The 24034-nt window shown below is 48.2% G+C and overlaps 1 protein-coding gene and 1 non-coding gene across 4 annotated transcripts in view; one reads left to right on the top strand and one right to left on the bottom strand.

Annotated features, from left to right (window-relative positions):
- MLXIP (MLX interacting protein) overlaps positions 1-15895 on the bottom strand; it is a 64889-nt gene extending 48994 nt beyond the window's left edge. For all 3 annotated transcript variants that reach the window (XM_032242510.1, XM_032242513.1, XM_032242519.1), the window contains exon 1: positions 15361-15895. In XM_032242510.1, coding sequence (XP_032098401.1) covers positions 15361-15773 — 413 coding nt within the window. In that variant the 5' untranslated portion in view covers positions 15774-15895. The remainder of the gene's footprint in view (positions 1-15360) is intronic.
- Positions 15896-19222: 3327 nt separating this feature from the next.
- On the top strand, positions 19223-19338 carry LOC116527634. The gene has a single exon (XR_004258635.1). It is a non-coding gene; the product is annotated as a U5 spliceosomal RNA (small nuclear RNA).
- Positions 19339-24034: the final 4696 nt, after the last annotated feature.

Below are 24034 nucleotides of genomic sequence, written 5' to 3'. Positions count from 1 at the left end.
CACATGCCAACACACACACCCCAACACACACCCACACACACCAACACACACACCACACACACCAACACAAACCCTCCACACACACCAACACCCACCACACCCCACATGCCAACACACACACCCCAACACACACCAACATACCACACACACCAACACACATCACACACAACACACACACTGGGGAAGCAAAGCCAGAGATATGTAACATAATATAAAACGTGCAGGTCACAAACTAAGGAAGAGCCAAGACAGAGGCCTCCTCCATCTAAGTTCATGCTGTAATTCTGTTTCAACTCCAGCCAAATCAACTGCTTATAGCTCAAAATATTGTTCCTTCCCTCATCCCAAAATTACCCTATGCAAACAACATTATCCTAGTCAAATATGGTGGTGATGCTGAGGGGTAATAGTTTATTTTTATTTATTTATTTTTTTTGAGATGAAGTTTTGCTCTTGTCACCCAGGCTGGAGTGCAATCTCACAATCTCAGCTCACTGTAACCCCCGCCTCCCAGGTTCAAGCGATTCTCCTGCCTCAGCCTCCCAAGCAGCTGGGATTACAGGTATGCACCACCAGCTCGACTAATTTTGTATTTTCAGTAGAGATGAGGTTTCTCCATGTTGGTCAGGCTGGTCTCAAATTCCTGACCTCAGGAGATCTGCCCACCTTGGCCCCCCAAAGCGCTAGGATTACAGGTGTGAGCCACCGCGCCCAGCCAGAGTGAGAGTTTAAAATGGAATGTAAGCCATAGTCCAAGAATTCCACAAAGTGGAGAATATGCCCTCCATTCCTAGGACAAGAATATTTAAAATCATCACCCTAGCTCCTCATAACTCAGAGTAACTGTCTCCTAGGCACATGCATACCTCTGGGGTTTACCAGGCAGACACTCTTAGATTTGGTATTCAGAAGATTACTGTCCTTCGACTTTCAACAGAGTGGAGGCAAGAAGGTAGACAAAGCATAAGAACACCTAAAAAAAAAAAAATCTACCTTGGCTGGGCTCAGTAGCTCACACCTGTAATCCCAGCACTTTGCGGGACCGTGGCGGGTGAGTTGCTAGAGCCCGGGAGTTCAAGACCAACCTGAGCAACATGGCGAAACCCTGTCTCTACAAAAAATACAAAAATTAGCCAAGCATGGCAGTGCGTGCCTGTAGTCCCAGCTACTTGGGAGACTGAGGCAGGAGGGTAGTTTGAGCCTGGGATGTGGAGATTGCAATGAGCTGAGATTGTACCACTGTACTCCAGTCTGGGTAACAGAAAGAGATGCTGTCTCAAAGAAAAAAAGAAAAAATAGAAAAGAAAAAAAAAAACAATATTTCTTGTGCCAGAGCTGATCTGTGACAAACAGCACACCACATTTATCTCTTAGGCCAAGACTCACTTCTAAACCAGGTTCAATCTAGATTAAACTCACATCCCCAGAATAGCTAATAGCTGAATTCCAACCTTAAATCCAGATTTCCTCCAGTTTTTCAAATACATCAGATCTCATCACACTAGCCTCACATTCCCAAATGGCAAGAATCACCCGAAGTTGAGTGATGGCTGCCCTTTCAGCAAACACTCTGTGGTTGGCCACAGTCTCCACTACTCCCTGCTGCCTGCCATTGAGACCAAGTCAACTGCAGTTTATGCCTACAGTGTTCCCAAAAAAGAAAGATTTCTCCATGATCATGACTTTATTAAAAGGAGGAAAATATAAAAGTTCCTTTTAGCCTTACAGATATCCTATTTCCCGACCCCTGTGAGCATTTAAGTTTGTGACCCTTGTCCCAGATAAACAATGTTAAGAGAAGTAATGGTCTTTTTTTTTTTTTTTTTTAAATAGAGACAAGGTTTTGCCATGTTGCCAAGGCTCTCAAACTCCTGAGCTCAAGCAATGCATTAGCCTCAGCCTCCCAAAGTGCTGGGACTACAGGCCTGAGCCAATGAACCTGGCTGTAAAGGGTTGTTTTTTTTTTTGTTTTTTTTTGTTTTTTTTTGTTTGTTTGAGACGGAGTTTCGCTCTTGTTACCCAGGCTGGAGTGCAATGGCACGATCTCGGCTCACCGCAACCTCCGCCTCCTGGGTTCAAGCAATTCTCCTGCCTCAGCCTCCCGAGTAGCTGGGACTACAGGCATGCGCCACCATGCCCAGCTGATTTTTGTATTTTTAGTAGAGACGAGGTTTCACCTTGTTGACCAGGATGGTCTCGATCTCTTGGCCTCGTGATCCACCCGCCTCGGCCTCCCAAAGTGCTGGGATTATAGGCGTGAGCCACCGCGCCCGGCCGGCTGTAAAGGTTTTAACAAACTAACTTTACAGAGGATGATCTTGCAAGCTCTGTGGAAGGTGGAGAAACCAATTCCCCAGTCATTTTCAGTCTAGAAGGAATGCTCCAAGGAGGTCACTTTCCCAAACATTCCTCCACTTACTGTGCACAGTAAAGATACAGAATTAAGGAATTTCTAGACACTGACATTTTAGGATCTCTAAGATCATCTGATCTTGCACTTCCCAAGTCAGATTGCTAAAGATAATGTTGAAAATCAAAACTGTTTTCAATATTTTTGAAACCGTAACAGCTTATTGAGACATAACTTACATACCATCAAAGTGACCTTTTAAAAGCGTTCAGTGGTTTTCAGTATATTCAGTTGTGTAACTATCACCACCCTAATTTTAGAACATTTTCATCACAGCCTCAAAGGAGGAAAAAAAAAAAAAACCCGTTAGCAGTGACTATCCATTTTCCCTTCCCCCAGCCGTTGACAGCCACTACCCTGCTTTCTGTTTCTATGAGTTTGCTACTCTGAAACTTTCACATAAACAGGATCACAAACGTGGTCTTTTGTGACAGGCTTCTTTCACCTAGTGTAGTTTCCAAGGTTCTTCCATGTTGGAGCATGCATCAATACTTCATTTCAAAAGCTGTTTTCAATATTTTTTCTTTTATTTCTGGGAAGATAGCTTCAGGTAGATCAATCTTTTTCAAAGTATTTACTTGCCCATGATAAAGCCAGGATGGTCATTCTTTAAATAAATGCAATTTTCCTAACATTTTATGAATTATGATAACTAAGAAAATCATCAAATATACAGGAAAGTTGAAATAACTGTACAATGAATACTTAAGTACCCACCACCTGGATTCTACAATTATTACCACTAAGCCATCTCTCCATCCATTAATCCATCTTATTTTATTTTATGGTTTTTTTTTTTTTTTTTTTTTTGAGACGGAGTCTCGCTGTGTTGCCCAGGATGGAGGGCAATGGCAAGATCTTGGCTCACTGTAACCTCTGCCTCCTGTGTTCAAGCAATTCTCCTGCCTCAGCCTCTCAATTAGCTAGGATTACAGGCACATGCCAGCTGATTTTTTATATTTTTGGTAGAGACGGGGTTTCTCTATGTTGGCCAGGCTGGTCTCAAACTCCTGACCTCAAGTGATCTGCCTGCCTCACTCTCCCAACGTGCTGGGGTTACAGGCGTGAGTCACCACACCAGCTGGGTAAGGCTTATTTCATTCAATATAATGTTTCTGAGATTCATCCATGTTGTAGCATATACTGATAATTTGTTTCTTTTTAAATTACTGAATGCACTGTTCCTAAGGTAATGCCTTTCAAAAAAATCAAGCCATGAAGAAGAGTAAGGTTGGTAACCATGACTCCAGTCTAATCCTCTCTCTCTTGCATCTCCCACCCTCATTGGCACCAAGACATAGAGGAGCTAAGTGGTAGACGCTAACCTGTGGCACCGCTGTCCTGTGGCTTCCATCACACTAGGCTCACATTCCCAAACGGCAAGAATCATCTTTCCACATACCTCACAGCCATTTCCTTCTCACCCCGTAAGGTGGTTCCTAGCTGTTTCTGTAAGAGAGGCTTATTAGAGGGAATGGGAAGTCAATATCCGAATCACAAAGGCATTAGGTGGTTCCTCAAAAACATGTCAGTGAAACAAAATGTAGTACATCCAAAAAACTGAGCACTATTCGAGCTAAATACTGATGTGTGCTACAACATGACGAACTTTGGGGATCTTACTGAGGTGATGGAATGTCCCAGCACTGGGCTGTGACAATGACTGCACAATTCAAAAAGAAATCACTGAACCTTCCACTTACAATGAGCACATTTTATGCTATGTAAATTACACTTACAGAAAGTTGCTTTAAAAAGAAAAAAGTCTGACTACAAATGGATGCAAGAGGCTTCTGCTCCAAGGCAGAGAAAGATCTGTTTGAAAATTTAAAGAACAAAGAAGCCAATTTAAAAGACCCCCTTACTCAACTAGAAAACAGTTGTTTAAAACAGCCAGCTAAGATAATTATGTACAGTTTTAAGAATGCATTGAAAGTGTTTCCTTTTAATAAATAAAAGGGATTTATTGATTTGCTTTCTCTCAAAAGCTTAGTATCAGGCCAGGCACAGTGCTCACGCCTGTAATCCCAGCACTTTGGGAGGCCAAGGTGGGTGGATCACTTGAGGTCAAGAGTTCAAGACCAGCCTGGCCAACATGATAAAACCCCGTCTCTACTAAAAATACAAAAATTAGTCAGGCATGGTGGTAGGCGCCTGTAATTCCAGCTACTAGGGAAGCTGAGGCAGGAGAATTGCCTGAGCCCAGAAGGCAGAGGTTGCAGTGAGCCCAGATCACACCACTGCACTCCAGCTTGAGCGACAGACTGAGACTCCATCTCAAAAAAAAAAAAAAAAAAAAAAAAATCAACAAAAAAGCTTAGTTTCAAGCTATCTGGGCAGGTCCCAAGTGCCAGTCTTAAAATGAGGCAGCCCATTTGTGAATGGGCTGGTTACCATGTGGCCATGTAAGCATATAAAAAGGTTCTTCAGGCTGTTCTGTTTGTTTGCTTGCTTGCTTGTTTGAGACAGGGTCTTGCTCTGCCATCCAGGCTAGAGTGCAGTGGTATGATTATAGCTCTCCAGCCTCCACTTCCTGGGCTCAAGGGATCCTTCTGTCCCAACCTCCCCAGTAGCTGGGATTACAGACACATGCCACCATGCTTGGCTAATTTTTTTTATTTTTGTAGAGATGGCGGTGGGGTGGGGCGGGGGGTGGGTCTCGCTACAATTACCAGGCTGATCTCGAACTCCTGGGCTCAGGCAGTTCTCCTGCCTCAACCTCCCATAGTGCTGAGATTACAGACTTGGGCCACTGCACCCAGCCAGTTTTTTCTATTTTTAGTAGAGATGGGCTTTCACCATCTTAGCCAGGATGGTCTTAATCTCCTGACCTCGTGATCCACCCACCTCGGCCCCCCAAAGTGCTGGGATTCCAGGCGTGAGCCACTCCACCTGGCCCAGACTGTTCTAGAATACTGGGTGAATATTTGAAAACCAGGCTAATTTCCCTACTTTCTATATAAGAAGCTATTTTTTTGTTTTGGTCACCGAATTTGCCTCATGGGAGCACAGCAAACACCCTGCCCTCCTTCCCTGCCCACAGGCCTAGAAGGAAGGAATAGTAACCAGCTTTCAAACTGGATCGCCCACTCGCAAAATATTCCTCAACAGAGAAGCTGCTTCCCCTCTCCAATGCCTGAAAACTCCCCCAGGCCGCTGCTTCTACCCACAGCCACCTCTTTGTGGGAACTGCTCAGTCTTTTTTTAGGAGCTTTTTCTCACTCCTCAGCCTTTCCTCTCCTTTACCCAATGGGGATTCTTCATGCTCACTTCTGAGACTTAAAGGTGAATGACATGGAAACTTATTTCTAGAATTATTTCTCCAGATCCTGGACCCACTTCTGGAGCTACCCAAATCACCCCATCTCCACTGCCTCTTTCTAGATTTTTCTGATGGTACAGTCAACTCCCAAATACATCAAGAACGCTAGGCTTGGAGAGGTCTCTGGGGAATTCAAAGCCAACAGTATTTCCCCAGCACCACCAGACCCAGTTGAGCAGAAACAGCCCGCAGGAGGTACATTTTCCCCAGCACTCAGAATGCAAGCTCCAAACTCCAAAGCCACCCCTCGAGAGGGACAGCAGAGTTCAGGGGGCAAGAAGAAACCCAGGGCACCTAGGCAGGGCAGAGCAAAGTGGACAGCTGTGGTGCCCACCACACTGACACCTCCTCAGGCCTTCTCAGGGAAGCTACCTGCCCTCTGGCTATCAGGGCAGCACTGGGGCAGCTGGGCTTGGTGCACTGTGGTGTCCTCAGCATGACGCACCCCGCTTCACAGCGGATCGCTCCTTCTCCAACCTTCCTCATTTCAGTAATGGCCCCAGGTCTCAGGCCAAATCTCAGAGTCACTGTTGATTCCTTTCTTCCTTTCATCTGCCAGGTCCAATTCACCAGCAAGTCCTTAAACCACCCTGAATCCAGCTCCTCACCATGTCGGCTGCTACCGTCCTAGTCTGAGGCTGGAGTTCCACAGCTGCCCAACTGGTAGCCTTGCCCCTGCTCTCGCCCTCCTTACACCCATCTCCTGTAGACTGGCGCGAGCCACCCTGCAGAGGTAAACCAGTATTTCCCAGTGCAACCCAAACCGTCTCCTAACTTCTTACCCTGGCCCACGGGCCCCTTGCCTCTTCTATCTTACCTCTTACTGCTCACCCCTGCCCTCAACATTCTAGCCAAGCCGGCCTTCTTTCTAACCCTACGATGGCACCAAGCTCACTCGACCAAGGGCCTCTGCCTGGGCTTCTTCCCGCACCTGGAACGACCATGGTGCCTGGCTCCTATTAGCCACTTAGGTTTCAGAGTTCACCCGGAAAGGTCATCTGCCTCAGAGGACTTCTCTGCCCAGCCTGAAGTATCTGCCCAGCCTCCCCAGCCCTAGCACTCTCTAACTTTCATCTTCTTCCCATTCTTGCCTGCACTCACAATATAAGATCTGATGTGCTGATGATCCCCCCACTAGAATAGAAGTCCCATAAGGGGAGAGGACTAACCCATCTTGCTTTATCCCCAAGGGCTAGAACCGTGCCTGCACACACAACATGATGTGCCTGATTAATACTTCCGGAGGGAAAAAGCACTCGTGCTGGGGCAGCCAAACCCAGACCATAGCCAGCCTCATGCTGTGGGGCCCAGCCAGGATCCCTCTCAAACATCAGACATGGAGACCACAGGGCTAATTCAATTAGACAACTGGCAAAGAGCGCTGATGGTCCCAGGAAGCTCATAGCGAGGTCCATATCTGAAAACACAGGCCCTAGCAGGCTCAAGCTTGGCGGACGCAGAAGCTTCCAGGAGCAGAGCTGTCCACCAGAGAAGAAACAGGGTGGTGGGTGAGAGCCAGTGGCAGCCAGAAGGCGGGATGCAAAGCGGGTGGGGGCCAGCCTATGAAAGCCAATCTCTTCAAGGCGCCTGGCCTAACAGTGAAGAACAGCATCTCCCCCTGCTGGGGACCTAGCACTGCCTGGAACCCAGGACCAGTTTCCACTGAAATCTGCCAGTCCTGGAGTTAGCATGAGGTAATCAGCACCCCCATTCCACAGGCTAGCAGTGGGCCCCTGATTCATGCAGAGAGGTCTGCCTAAAACACATTGGAATTCAGCCCTGTAGGCTGAGTGCTAATCATAGACAAGAGAACGCCAACAAAATACAGAAAGCAATCATCTAAGACACTGGCTATCAGGGTTGTACAGTTTATACCCAAGAAGTAATTCAATTCTAGGGAGTGAGAGCTCAGGCTCCCATTGGCCATTACATAAATCCTTTTAAAAAAGGAAAATTAACTTTCTGCAATGCTCTATTATAGAAACTATACCAGGGAACAAGGATCCACTTCACAAGCCTTTCCTTTTATAACCAGGGCCCTCCTATCACTACATGCCCCGGCTGGTGCCGAGGACACACGGCATAGCTCAGTCTTACACCAGGGTAGGCTCCTGTGCTCTCCTGTAGTGGAAGAAGAGTGAAGATGAGCTGCTGTCGCTGTAACAAATTACCACAAACTTAGTGGCTTAGAACAACAGACTTTATGATTTTACAGTTCCGGAGGTCAGAAGTCTGGTTTGGGACTCACAGGGCTAAAACCAAGGTTCGGCAGGGCTGCGTTCTTCCCAGAAGCTCTGGGGGAGGCCTCATCTCGTTGCCTTTTCAGGCTCTGAGGGGCCCATATTCTAATCCTATGGCCTTTCCTCCATCTTCAAAGCCAGCAGCAGCAGCCAACGTCCTTCCTCCACTGCTCGCTCTCTGGTTCTCTCTTTGATTCCCTTTTAATTTTAAGGACGCTTGTGATAACACCAGGCTCACTCGGATGATCCAGATAATGTCCCTATTTTAAGGTCAGTAGACCAGCAACCTTAATTCCATCTGTAACCCCAATTCACCTTTGCCATATAACCTCACGCAGTCACAGGTTCTGTAGATGAGGATGTGCACATCTTTGGGGGGCCATTAATCTGCCCACCACACCAGCCCAAGCAGGCCATGATACAAACATCATCCAGCAAAAGCACTTCTCCTGCTGTCCCACTCCACACCAATGTCCCCTAAAGCACGTTCCACAAAGCTTGTGTTTGTCTATACAGAGCTGAAGATAAACAGGAGCCGCTTAACTTATTAGCCTGCAAGCAGGAAAATAAAAACAAAAAACAGCTTGACCAACATGGTGAAACCCCATCTCTACTAAAAATACAAAAATTAGCCGGGTGTGGTGGTGTACCTGTAATCCCAGCTACTCAAGAGACTGAGGCAGGAGAATCTTTTGAACCCAGGAGGTGGAGGTTGCAGTGAGCTGAGATTGCACCATTGTACTCCAGCCTGGGCAACAGAGTGAGACTCTGTCTCAAAAAAAAAGATTTTGCTAAGGTTATAAAGTTGGCTTCCAGGTCCCTGAGTGTCCCTTTCAATCCATCATATAATTCTGAATCATCTAGGCTGCGCCGACACTGTTAGGCTCAGTGGGGAAGTCAAAGGTGAAGAGAGCAGGGATTCTGGTAAGCCGGGACCACACCATGACACAGGCCAAATGACATCAGGGCGGCTTCCAGGGGCATGTGATACTCATGCACTCTGGGAAGCACAGGGTTTCAGTGGCAGGGAGGGCAGCACAGAGGGATGTGGAGTAGCCCGAGCCATCCACCTTCCCCATCTGGGTTCCCCCTTCTGGAGAGGAACTGGCACTTACACTCCCCTCTAACAGCAGCCGAGCTTTTGTGGGCAGATAAGGGAGGTCACTTTTTTTGCTAGAGACATTTTTCCACAGACAAGTTGCCTAATCTCTTGCAACATAGCTAATTAACTTCTGAGCTTGATTTTTAATTTATTTGTTTATTTAAATGAGGACTCCACCACCACCTATCTGAGAGCGTTGTTGGGTGAGTTGCTTAAGATCATGAAAAGAGGCTGAGCACAGTTGCTGACAGCCTGTAACCCCAGCATTTTGGGAGGCCGAGGCCAGTGGATCACTTGAGGCAAAACCCCGTCTCTACTAAAAAGAAAAAAACTAGCCGGGCGCGGTGGCTCAAGCCTGTAATCTCAGCACTTTGGGAGGCCGAGGCGGGTGGATCACAAGGTCAACAGATCGAGACCATCCTGGTCAACATGGTGAAACCCCGTCTCTACTAAAACTACAAAAATTAGCTGGGCATGGTGGTGTGTGCCTGTAATCCCAGCTACTCAGGAGGCTGAGGCAGGAGAATTGCCTGAACCCAGGAGGCGGAGGTTGCGGTGAGCCGAGATCGCGCCATTGCACTCCAGCCTGGGTAACAAGAGCGAAACTCCGTCTCAAAAAAAAAAAAAAAAAAGAAAAAAACTTAGCTGGGCATGGTGGCGTATGCCTGTAATCCCAGCTACTCTGGAGGCTGAGGCAAGAGAATCCCTTGAACCCGGGAGGCAGAGGTTGCAGTGAGCCAAGATCGTGCCTGGGTAACAAGAGCAAAATTCCATCTCAAAATGGAAAGAGAATGTGGAACAAAATAAATGCTCAATTTATGTGAATTCTCTTTTCTTCTCCCCCCCAGAAAATAACCTCCCTCCATCATCTCCTCTAGCCTCATTGCCCAGACTCTGTTTCCCCAAGTCTAACAACCCTTCCTCCCCTTCCAGCATGTGGGCAATGAACCAACCAGCCTCTACATACAGTGGAAGTTTGGTCCCACACCGATAAAGCGGGGAGCACTGGGGCTTCCTGTTCGGTAATATGATCCATAATCTTTGAGAGTTAACAGCAAAAGGGGAGATACGCGTTAAACCTTGATGTCAGGAAAACCATCTGCACTGCTCCTGGTCATGTCAACACATGCATGCACACACACGCACTCTCTCAGTCTGGCTGAGACATCCTTCCCCGGTACTGCCACAAAACCTGGTCACAGTTCTCACAGCCCTTACTGTTCTACAACTGTAAGTTACTATGCCTAGCCTGTGAGGAGAGAGACTGTTTTTCATCTCTTGCGCCCCAGCTCCTGCCTCAGTGCACACCCCACAATGGCACACTATCCAATGGTTAAAGACTGAAGAATGCAAGAGTAGAAATACTGCTTATCTTCGTTAGGACTGCAAAAGAGAAAAACCAATTTAGTTATTTGCGTGAAAGGTTTCCATTTACAACTGGTTAACTGTGTCTAGCATTAGAAGGTTCTTCTATTGGAAATTCAAGATTTGGAAGACAGAGTGCTCTAACCTTTGGTCCTTGCTATTCTTTAAGTCTGGCACAGATTCCCACCTTGATCAAGAATGAAGAGTTACTATACAAAGCATTCATGTAGGGGGCTACATCTTTTTTTTTTTTTTAAGATGGGGTTTTACCATGTTGGCCAGGCTGGTCTTGAACTCCCGACCTCAGGTGAGCCGCCCACCTTGGCATCCAAAGTGCTTCGATTACAGGCGTGGGCCACCACGCCCTGCCGGGGGTCCATCTTAGAAGCTTACAACCCAAGATTATCTTACAAGCCCTAATGTAAGTCTACTCAAACATCCGCTTTTTAAACAGAAACCCATTTTCCAAAAACTGATTATCTCTAAATACAGAAAAAGACCATCTCTTCCCCCCGACCCTGAAATATTCATACCAAGGCTCCCTGAGATAAGGAGTTTCTAAAAAGGCAAATAAAAGGAACCAAAACCAACCACAAAAAGCTACACACTAGACGTGTTCAGAATCTGTGGGCAGGGCTGGGCACCATGGCTCACTCCTACAATCCCATCACTTGAGGTGGAAGGACTGCTTGAGTCCAGGAGTTCAAGACCAGTCTGGGAGGCATAGCAACACCCTATCTCTAACAAAAAATAAAAAATTAGCCAGGCATGATAGTGTGTGCCTACAGTCCCAGCTACTCAACAGGCTGAGACAAGAGGATTGCTTGAGCCCAGGAGGTCAAGGCTGCAGTGAGCTATGATCACATCACTATCCTCTAGCCTGGGCAACAGGGCGAGACCCTATCTCAAAAAAAGAGAAAATTCTGGGCCAGGCGTGGTGGCTCTCGCCTGTAATCCCAGCACTTTGGGAGGTCGAGGTGGGCGGATCACTAGAGGTCAGGAGTTCGAGACCAGCCTGGCCAACATGGTAAAACCTCATCTTAGTAAAAAATTAATTAATTAATTAATTAAAAAAAAAAAAAAAAACCATTCTGTGTGGGTGATGTACATGTGTGACATTCCTTACAGTGCTAAGAGGGCAAGAACCATGAACTATGTTCTGCAGTACATAGCTCCATTGTAGAGCCTCAGAAAGCACCCGGTCAAATCAAGAATGCTTCTATTTAGTATGTGTCAAGCAGGCATGCGAAAGCCCCGCTAAGACCCCAGTCAGATACACTATTTCCTTCAGTTCATAGATATGACACAGGCTCCTCATAAATGTCAGATGAAAACAAACAAAAAAAATGTCAGATGAATGCGGATGCAGAACTAAAATTCCGCCATCACCCGCCTGCTGTGCGGAGCCAGTTAACCCTCCTCTAGTCTGTTATTCGCCAGCACCAGCCGCATTCCCAGAGGTTATCTCTGCTGATCCTCACTTCCACCGTGCAGGGAAGTTTTATCTTCCCCACAGAATAGAGTTCTTAGGGTTTAGACAAGGTATGCTAACTACCCCCCACCACCACCATCATTTACACCTGGTTTGCCTTGGGCAAAGGCAACCCCTTCTCTCCAAAATGTCTCAATAATTGAGCACTTGTTTTCCGGACCAAATCAAGACCCTTTGCCACAGGGCTTCTCAGCAAAACAGAGTGAGAAGAACATGGAATCCCATCTGCACTGTTCCCCACCCAGCATGCCCTGGGCGCACTCACACCCAAGTCCTCAAACACCCTGTTCCCCACCCAAAGTCAGCCCTGGGCAAAGACCCTTCAGGAGGTGAAGCTGTTGCCATTTGAGGATCATGGTCGAATCCCTAGGCCACTTCTCAGGACTCAGTAAAAAATAACCACAACTTCCCCTGCACTCAGTTCCTCCCCAAAGAGCTGCTGAACCTCATCTGGAAACTGCTGGGAGGCAGCAGCTAACAGGAAATCAAATAACAACAAAAAAGCAGAGTGTACCTCGGAGAGTTAGGCAGCTAGAACGAAGAGGCCAGGGGACAGACAGGAAGTTGAAGTTAGAAAGAACCTAGGCCAGAAACAGTCACAGAAGAGGAGACCCAGCTGGCCTTCCTCAGCCCAGGCAGGAGGGGAGGGCTCAGACAGCCTGCAGAGAAGGCACCAACCCAACAGGGATGGATGCCAGACCACCTCTGAGGTTAAGTCTTCTTTCTGTCCTGCCCAATCCTTTTTTTCTTTCTTTTTCTTTCTTTTTTTTTTTTTTTTTTTTGAGACGGAGTTTCGCTCTTGCTACCCAGGCTGGAGTGCAATGGCGCGATCTCGGCTCACCGCAACCTCCGTCTCCTGGGTTCAGGCAATTCTCCTGCCTCAGCCTCCTGAGTCGCTGGGATTACAGGCACACGCCACCATGCCCAGCTAATTTTTTGTATTTTTAGTAGAGACGGGGTTTCACCATGTTGACCAGGATGGTCTTGATCTCTTGACCTCGTGATCCACCCGCCTCGGCCTCCCAAAGTGCTGGGATTACAGGCTTGAGCCACCGCGCCCGGCCCTTCTTTTTCTTTTTTAGAGATGGGGTCTGGCTGCATTGCCCAGGCTGATCTTGAACTCCTGGGCTCAAGCAATCCTCTACCTCGGCCTCCCAAAGTGATTAAAGTGTGAGCGACCGCACCCGGCATTGCCCCAATCTTGACCTGCCTTCCCTGAAAGCCAGGTAGTGGTCCTCACTAGGAGAGCTGGGGTCAGAAATTCACCTTCTCCTAGCTTATTTCTGTGCCAGAGGCTACAGCCCAGACAACTGGTTTTGAGTCATTTGTCTGTCATCCATACCAAAGTTCCACACTGCCAACTAAACTCAGGACTGGCCAAACCAGCCTCACACAGACAGACAAAGGGCATCTTCATGAGAAAGGACTGGACAGATCCCATCCAAGGGCCTGCGGCGTAGACCTTAGCGAGGACGACCTTAGGCACAGGGAAAAGCAGCAAAAGGAGAGAGCAAAGAGTGCAAGGTAAGCTTGAACCAAACTGATGGTGCATTTTGCAATCAAGAAAGTTAACTGAACAATGGCTGGCTGCCAAAATGTTTTTGAAATAAATGAAAGAAAATGCCATTACTAAAATTCTTTGGTGTTGTTTAATAAGCCTTTAGGTTACCCAAACAGTGCAAAGGGGAGACTGATTTCGTTTTCGTTCAGCAGAGCTTACTTAGGTGAGACCTTCCCAGCCCATGCCTCTGGTGACTCAATCATCCATTCTCTCCCTGTATATGTGACATTTATATTAAAATAAAGAAGAGGATTAAGTTTTCTTAATAAGACACATTCCAGTCTTTCACCTCGAGCTTCGTTTGAAAAGGCTCTCTCGAGGCATAGCATATCCTGTGATCAGTTGGGTTTGATTACAATGGAAGTGCTCAAAATCTGAGACTGGAGGGCGCACAGAGCTGCAGACTCAACACCATTTGTTTTTTAAAAAGGAGAACATCTTTACAGGCTCAGTGCCAGCTCAAACTGGCAAGACCAGAGAATCAGCAGAGACTGACCAATGTGCCGGGTACGGGGGATGGGAGGAAGAGCTACGAGAACAGATCATCAGGGAAACCTTCAAGAGAGGAAATAGGGGTGTTTCAGGAACATAACAAAGAACAAGTTGACTAATCGTTTATTCCTGGGATGGCAGCAGTGGGGGGTGGGGGTGGGGGCAACCAGAGCTAAGTGTCTAGTATTTTAACTTCAGTTAAACGCGTAATGTTTAAACCTGGATATGCTTGGAGCTCACAAGCATATCCAGGTTTAAACGTGGGGTGGGGGGCAGGATATTCCTGCTCTTTGATTACACTGTTTCTGGAGTCTCCTAGGAAACTTCTCCCGAGATGCCTGCAGAGCAGATCTAAGACAGTCCCAGCCAGTCCAGTTACTAATGCAACACGCTCAACTCAGCAGCGATCCTATCATGAGTTTTACGCAGGGCCGAGCTGCTCAAGGCTGGTGCTGTCCGCCCAAAGAAGTTCTGTTGCACAGGCAGAAAAGTTATCTGCAGCAAATACCTAATATTCATCCTGGGGAAGGGAGAGAGGGTGGAAAAGTGCTTTAATCTTTGAGCACCAGGCATTTTCCCTGACTTGGAAAAGAGGGATCTCTGCCCAGAGCCGAATCCACATGTCAGGATGGTGTCTGGGATGTCTGCCCTCAACACTGACATCTCCCTCATATAATGTTTCAGGACCGGCCAGAAAACCCTCCGACTTGCCAGGAGGACAGACTGCACCTCCAACAGCTGTGGCACCAAAAGTCTTCTTAGGAGGCACCCAAAACTCTCCCGAGATGGGGGAGGGCTTCCCGATGAGCCGGTTGTAAGGGGGCCAGCCTCCAGGTGCAGGGACACCTAACTCTGGCCAAGCACTGGAATAAGCAATTTACCCATCTCACTCCATCCCCACAACAGCCCCTGGGAGGCAGACACTACAGTCATTCCCCTTTGATAAAGGAAGAAACAGGCTCCGAGGTGTTACACAACCATTAAACAGCAGAGCCAGCCTCCAGACACCCCGAACAGGTGGTCCTGACCACTGCTGGACATGCGGGAAACACACAAAGCGTTTGGGGGACGGAGTCGGGTAACACAAGCTCCAGCCAGTGTTTATACCTCTTTCTCCTCCAAGATCGGTGGCCCCAGGATACTGGAGGGGAGGGCCTGGATGGGGAACGTGAAGCCGAAAGGACCCCGGAACTGCTGGCAGGGGAGGCGGCCAGGACCCCGGCCCCTCTGGCAATGCGGGGAACCCCAGATTCATACACCCTCCCGACGGGGTAAGATCCAAAAGAAATGCATGAAGCCACGGAGTTGCCAGGTGGCCCTTCCCTCCACGCTCGTTTTGTCAAAGAGGGGCATCCGGAGGTCGCTGGGGTCCCTACCTGTAGGCCAAAGTCATGCACTCGAACAGCTTGGTGAGCGAGGCGTCGATGGACAGGTGGCAGGAGCTGGTCTTGCCGAAGCTGTAGGTCTGGCAAGTCTGCTTGTTGACCGTGTCGAAATCATAGCCCTTCTTGGGCGGGTGCTCCCGGTGCGGGGACGACACCATGAAGTGGCCGCTGTGGATGATCTGCTGGCGGCGCGGAGGCTCGTCGCGGCCCAGCCCTGCCCGGGGCGGCGGCGGCGCGGTGCTCGCGTGGGCCCGAGCCGAGGTGGCCGCACCGGAGACGGGCGGCGGGGACGGCTCATCCGTGTCCGAGTCGTCGTCGTCCTCGGGCACCTGGGGCTTGAGCAGCACCGGGCGGCCCCGGCTGCGGGGCCGGCGCGGGGAGCACATGAAGACGTCGGCGGCCATGAGAAGGGCCCGGCATCCCCCGGAGCCCAGGGAGACGCTACAGCAGCTTGTGCTGATGGGCGCCGGCCCGGCCCGGCCCGCGCGCCGACTGTCCGCGAGCGCGCGGCGCGGCGGGAGGGGGAGGGCGCCGGCCCCGGCGTGACGTCACCGGGGCGTCTGGGCCAATCGGCTGCCCGCATCGGCCTCTTAAAGGCGCAGGGGAACGTTTCCTTAGCCGGACCAAAAAAAAAAAAAAAAAGGGAAGCGGAGGCCACGCCTCCCGGCCCTGCCCCTGGCCACCTCCTCCCCTCCCGGCGGCCGCGGGTGCCGAGGGACACGGTGGCCGGGCGGAGCAGCTCGCCGGTGTCATGGCCTGGGAGAGGCGTCGGCGGAGTGGGGCCGTGCTGGTCCCACCCCCTCCCCGCCCCGCGCCCCGGGAGTAGCCCTGCGGCCTCGCCGCGGGCCGGGCCTGCTCCACGTGGTGTGTGCGGGAGGGGCTCCTCTGCCTCCAGGCCCTGCTTTCCCGGCCCGGCGGTTCCGAGTCCTCGCAGCTCACGTCTGAATTGGCCGGGCGTGGTGGCTATTGTCCCCATTATCTCATCGTATCGATGGGAAGACTGTGTGTCTGAATACCTACAGGATTTTTCTTTTTTTATTTTATTATTATTTTTTATTGCATTTTAGGTTTTGGGGTACATGTGAAGAACATGCAAGATTGTTGCATAGGTACACACGTGGTAATGTGATTTGCTGCCTTCCTCCCCATCACCTATATCTGGCATTTCTCCCCATGCTGTCTCTCCCCAACTCCCTACCCCCCCGACAGGATTTTTCTAAGACCTGGCGTCTAGAGAGCTGGGAACTTGCTGCTCGTGCACGTCCGCAGCGCGGCGCAGCAGTTGAGTGGCAGCGCCCCTGAGCCCAGCGGCCTGCAGACCCCAGCTCTTTTAACTTCAACTCAGGATGCTGTTTTGTTTTTTGTTTTGTTTTGTTTTGTTTAAGTTTGACGGACAAGCCAGCGCTTGAAACAATTCCAAAAGGGGAGTATCTAAGCCAGGGTTTTCTTCTCTGTCAAATGGGGAACAATTCCTGTGCCTCAGAAACTTGTGACAATTTAAAGATGGCTATAGCGAGGCGCCGTGGTTCACGCCTGTAATCCCAGCACTTTGGGAGGCTGAGGCGGGCGGATCACGAGGTCAGGAGATCCAGACCATCCTGGCTAACACGGTGAAATCCTGTCTCTACTAAAAATAAGAAAAATTAGCCGGGCGTGGTAGCCGGCGCCTGTAGTCCCAGCTACTCAGGAGGCTAAGGCAGGAGAATCGCTTGAACCCGGGAGGCAGAGGTTGCAGTGAACCCAGATCACGCCACTGCACTCTAGCTTGGGCGACAGAGTGAGACTCCGTCTCAAAAATAAATACATAAATAAACATAAATAAAAATGGCTATAAGGTGTTTAGCAGGGACGCTGGCACAAAATGAGTACTAAATAAACGTGCCACAGGTTGGAGGATTTGGATCATCCAGACCAGAGGTGCCTAGAAATTGCCAATAGCCTACCACTTTTGACCTGCAGAAACGTCAACTTCACATGGCACAACCTAACTTACAGACACCTCTAGAAAGCTGTCAAAGTTTCCGGGGCTCAAAACCAGTCTGGGGTGGGGGTGGCAGTGCAGCAGGAGAGCCAGTGAGGCCAGTGAGCCAGCAACATCCATCCTAATCCTAGCAGGGCGTCCAGAGTCCTCCACAGCCATTCCTGCACTCTGTTTGTTGTTGTTTCTTTTGTTTTTTGAGACAAAGTCTCGCTCTGTCACCCAAGGCTGGAGCGCAGTGGCGCAACCTTGGCTCACTGCAACCTCTACCTCCCAGGTTCGAGGGATTCTCTTGCCTCAGCCTCCTGAGTAGCTGGGACTACGTGCCGGCCACCATGCCCGGCTAATTTTTTGTATTTTTAGTAGAGATGGGGTTTCACCATGTTGGCCAGGCTGGTCTGGAACTCCTGACCTCAAGTGATTCACCTACCTTGGCCTCCCAAAATGCTGAGATTACAGGTGAGAGCCACCAATCTGGCTCTGCACTGGGCTTTGAAGCTAGTTTCAGTTCCAGATTTGGGTGGGGGATGAGTACCCGTCTCCACCCTCCTCCTGACAAGGGCCTCCTGAAGGGAACAGAGTGCTCTCACCAAAATTGTCACACTAACTTCTTTACAAATGTCTACAAGGAAAAATAGGCTGGATGTCTGGCAGCTTTCAGGCATGAGATCTAGATTTCCCTCCCACTACTGTTCCCAGTGCTGGTTGGAAATGTTTGAAAGTTCATCTTTTGAGTTGCCTTCCTTCATCTGAAGACTTGTCTCCTTGGTAAGTTTACATGCCCAGCCACTTTTTTTTTTTTTTTTTTTTTTTTTTTGAGACACGGTCTGACTCTGTCACCTGGACTGGAGTGGAGTGGAGTTGTGACATCATGGCTCACAGCAACCTCAACCTCCAGTGCTCAAGTGATCCCGCCTCAACCTCCCAAATAGCAGGACCACAGGCGCACACCACTGCACCTTGCTAATTTTTGTATTTTTTATAGAGATGGGGTCTCGCCATGCTGCCCAGCCTGGTCTCGAATTCCTTACCTCAAGTGATCCTCCTGCCTAAGCCTCCCAAGGTGCTGGGATTACAGGTGTCAGCCACCATGCCCTGTTTTTTTGTTTTTATGTTTACCTATATTTTATCTCTTTTTTTGAGACAGGGTCTCACTGTGTCACATTGGTGTGATCACGGCTCACTGTAGCCTCAACCTCCCCTGCCCAAGCTATCCTCCCACCTCAAAACCAGTCTGGGGTGGGGGTGGCAGTCTCCCAATTAGCTGTGACCACAGGTGGGCATCATTACGCCCAGCTAATTTTTAATTTTTTGTAGAGATGGGGCTTTCCTATGTTGCCCAGGCTGGTCTTGAACTCCTGGGCTCAAGCAGTCCTCCCACCTTGACCTCCCCAAATGCTGGGATTACAGGCATGAGCCACCACACTCAGCCTGTATTTTCTAATTTCCAAAATAAACATGTATTATGTATACACACATTTTTAACTTAAGTTAAAATTGGCTGAGTGTGGTTGGTGGCTCACGCCTATAATCCCAGCACTTTGGGAGGCCGAGGTGGGTGGATTGGCTGAGCTCAGTAGTTTGAGACCAGCCTGGGCAACACAGTGAAATCCCATCTCTACTTAAAATTTTAAAAAATAAAAATAAATAACTAGAAATACAGTCATAGGATAAAATTTTAAATTTTAAAAAATTAGCCAGGTGTGGTGGCATGCACCTGCAGTCCCTGCTACTCAGGAGGCTGAGGCAGAATTGCTTGAACCTGGGAGGCAGAGGCTGCAGTGAGCCGAGATTGTACCACGCACTCCAGCCTGGGTGACTGAGTGAGACTCTGGGTTTTTTTTTTTTTTAAAAAAAAGGTTAAAATCAGTTCCCTGTCTCTGGTTTCTCTTCAAATTGTATAAATCTTTCGACTTTTACTAAAGATTTCCATGTAGAGGAACAATTCTGAGTCTTAATCCAATTTTTTGAGGCCCTGTTTCTGCAGGGCTGATTAAAAAAAAAAAAAAAAAATCAGTTCCCTGGAAGGAGATAAGCCTCAAGGCTGAGGTTGCAAAGTGGCAACCCAGGGACCACATTCAATGGAGAAACATGCCTTGTTTAATTGCACCATCAATTCCTAAGAGACTGTATCAGGGAAGACTCTTGGGGGAAATTGCAGTTAAAAATGCAAAAAGCAAATATGTGTATTAGGTGAATGGAAAAAATAAAATAAAAAACAACAACAAAAAATGCAAAAAGCAAAGGACCACTGCGTGGGCAGTCCAGTCATGAAAGGTGCTCCAAGCTCACAATCAATGTCCGTAAGAACAAGGAGGGAGTCTCGATTCCCCTCCCTGGGATTTTGTGTAAAATCTACTATATTCTGGATCCTTTGTCTTTGTCTTCCTTGGTTACGTCCTCGTTTTGCAGAAGCCTATCCTCCAGAAGCCTTTTCAGAAAGGACATGGAAAGAACTTTTGAAACCTTGCATCTCTAAAAGTGCTTTCATTCTACTTGCACACGTATTTGATAGTTTGGCTAGGAAAATGAATGTAAATTAAAAATCATTTGACGCTGGGCGCGGTGGCTCACACCTGTAATCCCAGCACTTTGGGTGGCCGAGGCGGGTGGATCACAAGGTCAAGAGATCGAGACCATCCTGGCCAATATGGTGAAACCCCGTCTCTACTAAAAAAAATACAAAAATTAGCTGGTCATGGTGGCATGCGCCTGTAGTGCCAGCTACTCCAGAGGCTGAGGAGAATTGCTTGAACCCGGGAGGCGGAGGTTGCAGTGAGCCGAGATTTCGCCACTGCACTCCAGCCTGGCGCCTGGTGACAGAGCAAGATTCTGTCTCAAAAAAAAAAAAAATCATTTGTCCTTGGAATTTGAAAGGTATCGTTCCATTGTCTTGTTGCTTTTGAGATGTCCAATGTCATTTTTATGTCAGATCCTTTTTGTGTGAGCTCTTTTTCCTCTGGAAGCCTTGAAATCTCTTTATCACTAGTGTTCTGAATTTTGTGAATTTCATAATTATGTGGCTTGGTGTAGGTCCTTTTTTTTTTTGGAGACGGAGTTTCGCTCTTGTTACCCAGGCTAGAGTGCAATGGCGTGATCTCGGCTCACAGCAACCTCCGCCTCCTGGGTTCAGGCAATTCTCCTGCCTCAGCCTCCTGAGTAGCTGGGATTACAGGTCCTTTTTTTTTTTTTTAGAGGAAATCTTGCTCTGTCGCCAGGCTGGAGTGCAGTGGTGTGATATTGGCCCACTGGAACCTCTGCCTCCCAGGTTCAAGCGATTCTTCTGCCTCAGCCTCCCGAGTAGTTGGGACTACAGGCGCACGCCACCACATCTAGCTAATTTTTGTATTTTAGGAAAGACGGGGTTTCACTATGTTGGCCAGAAAGGTTTTGATCTCTTGACCTCATGATCCACCAGCCTTACCCTCCCAAAATGCTGGGATTACAGGCATGAGACACTGTGCCTGGCCAGTGTAGGTCCTTTTAAGGTTAAAAAGGTTGAGCCTCTGTAGGCTCTTTTAACCTGAAAATTCCTGTCTTCAGTTGAGAGTTATTTTGTTATATTATCTAATTGATTATCTTCTCCCTTTTATTTTTTCATTTGCTTTCTGGAACTTCTTTTAGATATTGAACTTGTTGAATCAACCCTCCATTTATATTACATTTTCTCATTTTTGCCTTTTTGACCCACTAAAAAGAAAATTTTACCAAAATTTTAAAAATTATACCTCATTTCAGGCTGGGCACAGTGGCTCATGTCTATAATCCCAGAGCTTTGGGAGACTGAACTGGGTGGATCACTTGAGGTCAGGCGTGCAAGACCAGCTTGAACAACATGGTGAAAACCCATCTCTACTAAAAATACAAAAAAATAAAAAGAAAAATTAGCCAGGCATAGTGGCATGTGCCTGTAACCCAGCTGCTTAGGAGGCTACAACAGGAGAATTACTTGAACCCAGGAGGCAGAGGTTGCAGTGAGCCGAGATTGTACCATTGCACCCCAACCTTGGCAACAAGAGCAAAACTCCGTCTCAAAAAAAAAAAAAAAAAGTCCATGCGTCGTAGCTAAGGCCTGTAATCCCAGCACTTTGGGAGGCAGAGGCACGAGAATTGCTTGAAGCTGGGAGGCGGAGGTTGCAGTGAGCTGAGATCACGCCACTGTACTCCAGCCTGGACAACAGAGTGAGACTCCACCTCAAAAGAAAAATTATACCTCATTTCAGAAAAATTTCTTAGAGGTCCTCCTTACTTTCTGAGTGTGTGTGTGTGTGTGTTTTTTTTTTTAATAGCAACAGCATCCTGCTCTTGGTTCATGTATGCAATATTGTTTCTTATCTCTCCAAGAAGAATATTTTGAGTTTATTTGAAGTTATCTTTTGCTCCTGAATTGTTTATATTTCTTTCTCTCTCTCTCTCTCTCTTAGTTTGTTTTGAACTCCCTCTTCATGTTGGAAGCTTTCCTCAGAAGTCTGGAAAGGAGCCCATGAGGATGACTGATAGGATCAGTGTGTACGGCAGGAGCCTGGCCTGTCAGTGAGTGAGCCAGTGGGTGGCCAGGCGGCTCTCTGGTCGGAGGCTTCTAAATGTCAGTATCTGGAGGTCTTCTCTGTGGGTGGTTCTGATTGCCCAGGGGAGGACCTCCAATTGCCTTCTGGGAATGTGTGTCTGGCTGCTCAGTTTCTGGAGCAAGGTCAGGGAAGAGGGCAGTCATTTTGCTGTTTGCTCTGCCCACTGCCACTAAATCTCTCTGCCCTCAGCCTCTGGCAACTCACTCACTCCCTGCACTCATTCTATGCCATCCCCAGTTCTGGAGCCTCTTTGATTTCATTTCTCCAGAAGCTAAACCTGGAGAGGGAGAGAGCTAGTCACCCAAGACCACCACAAGATGGGGATGAGAACCTGGATGTCCCCTCCCTATGGCAGCACTGAAGCTTCCAATTCCTGAGACTTTCTGGGATTCCAGGAGAGGACCGGCCTGCTTTCACTGGGCTCTGCTTCTGTAGGCTTGGGGCTACGGGTGTTGTCTTATTTCACTAAATATGGATTTTCTCCTTCTGTTTCTTGTTCTCTTGTACTTTGAGGATGATTTGGGAGCAAAAGGGGTGACCATGTTTTTATCATAGTAAAAACTAACATCTAGACAGTTTAGTAAAATTTTGAATGATTTGCTAATGTTGTAAAAATTGTGACATTTCATATTATAGAGACATAAGAATGTTAGTATTGGCCGGGTGAGGTGGCTCACACTTATAATCCCAGCACACTGGGAGGCCGAGGTAGGTGGATCATTTGAGGTCAGCCTGGCCAACATGGTGAAACCCCGTCTCTACTAAAAATACAAAAATTAGTCAGGCATGGTGGCACCACCTGTAGTCCCAGCTACTTGAGAGGCTGAGGCAGGAGAATTGCTTGAACCTGGTAGGTGGAGGTTGCAGTGAGCCGAGATCATGCCATTACACTTCAGCCTGGGTGACAGAGTGGGTCTGTTTTTCAAAAAAAAAAAAAAAAAGAAAGAAAGAAAGATTAGAATTTTTCTGAACTATCAGAACACCTGACAACACTGAGCCCTTATTTCCATGTAACAGCAAGCAACGAACTCAGGAGCATCTATCGTCTTAATTTTTTAATTTTTTTTTTTTTTTTGAGACGGAGTTTCGCTCTTCTTGCCCAGGCTGGAGTGCAATGGCGCAATCTCGGCTCACCACAACCTCCACCTCCTGGGTTCAGGCAATTCTCCTGCCTCAGCCTCCTGAGTTGCTGGGATTACAGGCACGCGCCACCATGCCCAGCTAATTTTTTGTATTTTTAGTAGAGACGGGGTTTCACCATGTTGACTAGGATGGTCTCGATCTCTTGACCTCGTGATCCACCCGCCTCGGCCTCCCAAAGTGCTGGGATTACAGATGTGAACCACCGCGCCCGGCAATTTTTTAATTTTTTTTGAGATGGGGTTTTGCCCTTATTGCCAGGCTGGAGTACAACGGAGTAATCTCGGCTCACCTTCCGAGTTCAAGGGATTCTCCTGCCTCAGCCCTGGGATTACAGGTATGTGCCACCATGCCTGGCTAATTTTGTTTTTAGTAAAGATAGGGTTTCCCCATGTTGGTCAGGCTGGTCTCAAACTCCCGACCTCAGGTGATCCACCTGCCTTAGCCTCCTAAAGTGCTGGGATTACAGGCGTGAGCCACCATGCCTAGCCGGTGTCCTCTTTATTTTTATATTATTTAATTTTTTTTTTTGAGATGGGGTCTCGCTCTGTTGCCCAAGCTAGAGTGCAGAGGCTCAATCTCAGCTCACTGCAGCCTCTACCTCCCAGGTTCAAGCAATTCTCCCACCTCAGCCTCCCAAAGAGCTGGGATTACAGGTGCACTACCACGCCCGGCTAGTTTTTGTATTTTTAGTAGAAACAGGTTTTTCCATGTTGACCAGGCTGGTTCTGAACTCCTGACCTCAGGTGATCCACCCTCCTTGGCTCACAAACTGCTGCAATTACAGGCGTGAGCCACCACACCCAGCTATTTAACTTTTTTATAGAGACAGGGTCTCTCTATGTTGCCCAAGCTGGTCTTGAATTCCTGGGCTCAAGGGATCCTCCTGCGTTGGCCTCCTAAAGTGCTGGGATTACAGGCATGAGTCACTGTGCACAGCCTGACTGTCCTCTTTATTCATTTATGTATTTATTTATTT

This window comes from Sapajus apella, unplaced genomic scaffold (assembly GCF_009761245.1).
Source record: "Sapajus apella isolate SASKATOON/1434 unplaced genomic scaffold, GSC_monkey_1.0 scaffold2, whole genome shotgun sequence".
In the NCBI taxonomy this organism is placed as follows: domain Eukaryota; kingdom Metazoa; phylum Chordata; class Mammalia; order Primates; family Cebidae; genus Sapajus; species Sapajus apella.
This window is presented reverse-complemented; position numbering and strand designations above follow the sequence as displayed.